The 4,122-nt window shown below is 37.0% G+C and overlaps 1 protein-coding gene across 1 annotated transcript; it reads left to right on the top strand.

The window, feature by feature from the left end:
• Positions 1 to 1,514: 1,514 nt before the first annotated feature.
• LOC115271481 (sentrin-specific protease-like) lies at positions 1,515 to 3,000 on the top strand (the record flags this gene model as incomplete). The annotated part of the gene is made up of 4 exons (XM_029914055.1): positions 1,515 to 1,663; positions 1,890 to 1,955; positions 2,335 to 2,423; positions 2,892 to 3,000. Coding segments are annotated over exons 1-4 (276 nt in total), but the record flags the coding sequence as incomplete, so codon positions are not given.
• Positions 3,001 to 4,122: the final 1,122 nt, after the last annotated feature.

Raw genomic sequence — 4,122 nt, 5'->3', positions numbered from 1 at the left:
ACCAGCACCTTTCATGTACACATGGCATTAACTGTGTCTTCATTTTACAAATACAACCCCTTCTCCATTATTTTACAAAGATCCCAGATCTGAATACACTTGGGGAAGATTTCTGCAAAGACTACAGCATCAATATGAAATCGAGACATGACGCTGACATTGCACTGGCCCTAAGTAACATTTCTAAAGCACAAGAAAAACAACAAAGACATTATGCTAAAAGAAAGAATTCTAAATATGGGGAAATAACCTTTGCTGTTGGTGACTCTGTTCTGTTACTGAACGCTAGAAAGAGAACAAGAAAAGGAGCAGTACTGGAATCTAACTATCGGGGACCATACAAAATTACGACTGTTGAGGGTAAGAGAGTGAAATTAGAAACCATCTCAGGGAAACAGTTAGGAACCATGTACAGTATTGCACACTTAAAACCATTAAAAGAGCCACCAACATTAGCTGCTGAAAGCACATCAGAGGGAAAAATCGGAACTGAAATTGCAGTTGGTGACACTGAACCAGAAATACCCACAGAAGAGATTAGAAAAGTGGATGGTACTGTATCTCAAGACAGCACATTAAAAAACACAGAGGTCACAGCAATGGAAGAAGAGGAGTATATAGGGCAAGATGTTTCAAAGAATGATACAAGTGATGCGGATGACATTTTTGATGATGTGCTTATGGAGGACGTGGAAAACAAGCAATGGATTCTGAAAGGTAATTGGTTACTGCACATTTCTTAAACAGATTAACATACGTCATAAATGGAACTATGTTAAAGGTTTTCATGTACAAAGTGGCAGCATTCACAGTAGTAAAACAGAAAAAGGAAACTGTATTACCATGCATGTAATATGTGTTAATATGTTTTTCCTAGTCAAATTTGTAATGACCGACAAACACACAGAGAGACTGGAGGCCAAAGTGAGAAACATAAAATTGTATGGCTCCTCATTTCATTGCCTGAAACCGAGAAGCTGGATAAGTGATGATGTACATTTAAGTAACACTAAACATGTATTTGTTAATGGGATTAACTCATCAAATATTATTGAAATTGTGCCTTTTCTTTCATCATGTGTTGTAGGTTATTGATGCATATTTGAGCTGTGTGGTCGAGAAAGCAGATGGAAAGTTAGGCTACTTACTGTGATGGTACATGAAAGTATACATTGATTCAGTAAGTAAACAATCACGTGAATATGTGGCACAACATATTGAAGACCAAATTTCCTTGAAATATCAAAATAAACCTGAAATTGCAACATTTCTGTGTATTTACTGCTGCCAAACATTTACTGAAATGTATTTGGAGGTGCATATCGGACATACAATAGAGGGCCACATTAGTTTTGCTGTACAGTTCAGTGTGTCCATTAATTGAGCACAAGTATGCGAACAGCTTAGTTGGTTTTTACATTAAGTAAGACAGAGCACATTGATTACAAATCATTTTTTTTATAGAACTCTCTTATATATACATATCTGATTTGTAACACTAAGGATCCCTTGCATGTCTGTCTATATTAAATTCATTATGTTCTTAACGTGCCACAATTATTAATGCATTAATAACTTTGTTGAATGTCAACAGGTACAAGCCATCTCATCAGTATTTTCTACTGTCATTCTCTCAGGCAGAGCTCCACAAATGAAAGTGAAGGTAAATGCTAACACACTTTCATACATAGCATGAGCAAAGCACAATTTCATTCAGTGAGTTAAACACAGTGTGAAACAGCAAATACAATGGTGTGTTTGATGTGGAGGAGTAGTCTAATAACAATACATGTAATGAAACTGGGAAATACAGTATAATGTACATTTCATTGTTTGCTTCACTGGAAACTATAATTGCATTTCTAATTATTTTTTTTTAATAAATACAGAGTGAATTACTTCAAAATGATATATTATTGCTTCCTTACCACACACCAGGTCATTGGGTTCTTGCGGTAAGATGTTTTGTATTGCAGTTGTGGATTATGGTCAACAAATGTTATAATAAATAAGAGATTTGTAACACAACTATGGTAGCAGTGATATAATTTCCCGTGTTGCGGGTTTTCAGTGAGTTCAGTGCATGCAAATGAAAGTGGAATGTGAATGTTAAAAATAAAATGCTACTGTCAAGTTATGTTGTGAGTGTAACTTGGAAGAATACATTCTGTAATGAATTGATCAATGATTTCACAATATGCTTTTCTCTTGTGTGTTACTGAGACATTACAAATGAAAATATGTTAATTGCATAATGATTTTTGATAAATCATTATAAAATGCTTGACATAATCACATTACCAATATAATTTGTGAATATATTTAAACTCACAGATAGCCTCAATGAAAAAAAAAGAATTGTTAATAATTGACCCCTTGTGTGATGAGATGAGATATGAAAGAACATGCCTGAGGAATTGGAGGTGATTTATTAGATACTTACTTTTACAGTGGACATTAACTGTTCCATTGAAAATTTTTTTGAAGGGAATGTAACAATTGTGAGACTAATATCTTCCTGCTAGCTACAAATAAAAATTGAAACAGCATGTACTTGTACTGAATATGCCTAGTAATGGACTTTGAGTGAACTTGTGTGATTTGACTCTGGGGAACGACTTCACAGAATGTGGACATGAAACAGTAGCATGTTGCATGATTGAGAATGTGTTATTATCAACATGGGTCACAGCAAATCAGGTGATACATTGTGTAAGAGTGAGACAATAATATGAAAGCAAGTGTGTATATATGTGAGCAATAAGTAATTTCCATAATTAATTAAAAAGAGATAGAATGGATTTTTATCTATGTCCATAAACCGGAGGGGGGAAAAAGGGAAAGCAAAGCTCATTTATGCAGTCTGCTAATGTACTCTCTAAAAAGTTCAGAAACTTCATCAAACGATTAACTAGAAAATCCTCATCTGATTGGAACAGTAACATTGTTCATCATCCCAGACAAAGTGATGGCCACAACTGCGGACCACTCGTGTTAAAGGTATTGAATACCAAATTGCCATTATTATTTGTTATGTTTGTGTAATTATCCAGGGTGAAAGTAAATGCCGGAGATTACCAGTGGGCACTGCACCAGCGTCCTTGCCAAGGTGTGTGGGGTGGGCTCGTGGCCCCCAGAAGGGATGGGGTCTCCAGCGGAAGGTGCGGTGCTGGGGGGCCAGATTCCACCAGCCAGCCCTTCCTCACAGCTGCTGCTGCAGTGGGCAGGAGAACCAGGCCCTTGTAAATCGCCGGAACCCAGGGCCCCTTTTGCTCCCCCACTGTTGGCAGCCCTGCCAGGAGCATCCAACAGCATTGCTGGACCCTATGGCAGGGCCGCTGATGCGGGGGGTTGGGGGAGAGTGCTAAAGGGGGCAGTGACATTAAAGCATAAAGCACTACCACAGCGGAAGTGTAACGTCAGCCGTGTAAGGGACGGTACAAGTGGCCGGGTCTTACCGGTATGCTGAACCGGCCCACTTTCACCTCTGGTAATTATGATGTTTATTTTAAATATCAGTGTTGTTAGTTTGCAGAAGCGTATTTGCAGCACAAAGAAATCAGTATGGTAGAAACAACACAAGAGGCTAATACTGCGTTTAGAAGACATATAGCAATTCTTCTAATGAAGGAGTCAGGTAATTACTTTCTACCATGTACTGTTGTCTCATTAGGCACATGTGAAGATAACATGAAGAGTGGAATTATGTCACATAGCAGACAGTTATCTTAATACCCCTAAAGTGGGATATCTCACAGGTTTGGTTCTGTAATGGTGACTATGAACCAATAATATCCTTAAGTTCACAAATATTTCAATCAGGTGAATGATGATTGCTATTGATCGGCCAGTTAAATGAAATTGGCATTTTTAGATACAGGGGCAATAAACTAAAAATTTGAGAAAATATGAGTCACAAAAAAGGAAAAGATACGTTCAAACCATTGACTGGATTAAAATATTGACATTAATTAATAAATGAAGATTTGCATTTTCAGTTTTGGTCATAATGTATTCATCATTTCATAACGAGATATATATATATATATATATATATAAGGTTGAAAAAGCTACTGGGGGAAGCTGTTCTAGACTTGATTTTAACAAATAGGGAGGAACTCG

The sequence above is a fragment of the Terrapene carolina genome, unplaced genomic scaffold, assembly GCF_002925995.2.
Source record: "Terrapene carolina triunguis isolate 2854851 unplaced genomic scaffold, T_m_triunguis-2.0 Scaffold29217, whole genome shotgun sequence".
In the NCBI taxonomy this organism is placed as follows: Eukaryota; Metazoa; Chordata; order Testudines; family Emydidae; genus Terrapene; species Terrapene triunguis.
The sequence above is the reverse complement of the archived record's forward strand: the minus strand, read 5'-3'. Positions and strand labels throughout refer to the sequence as shown.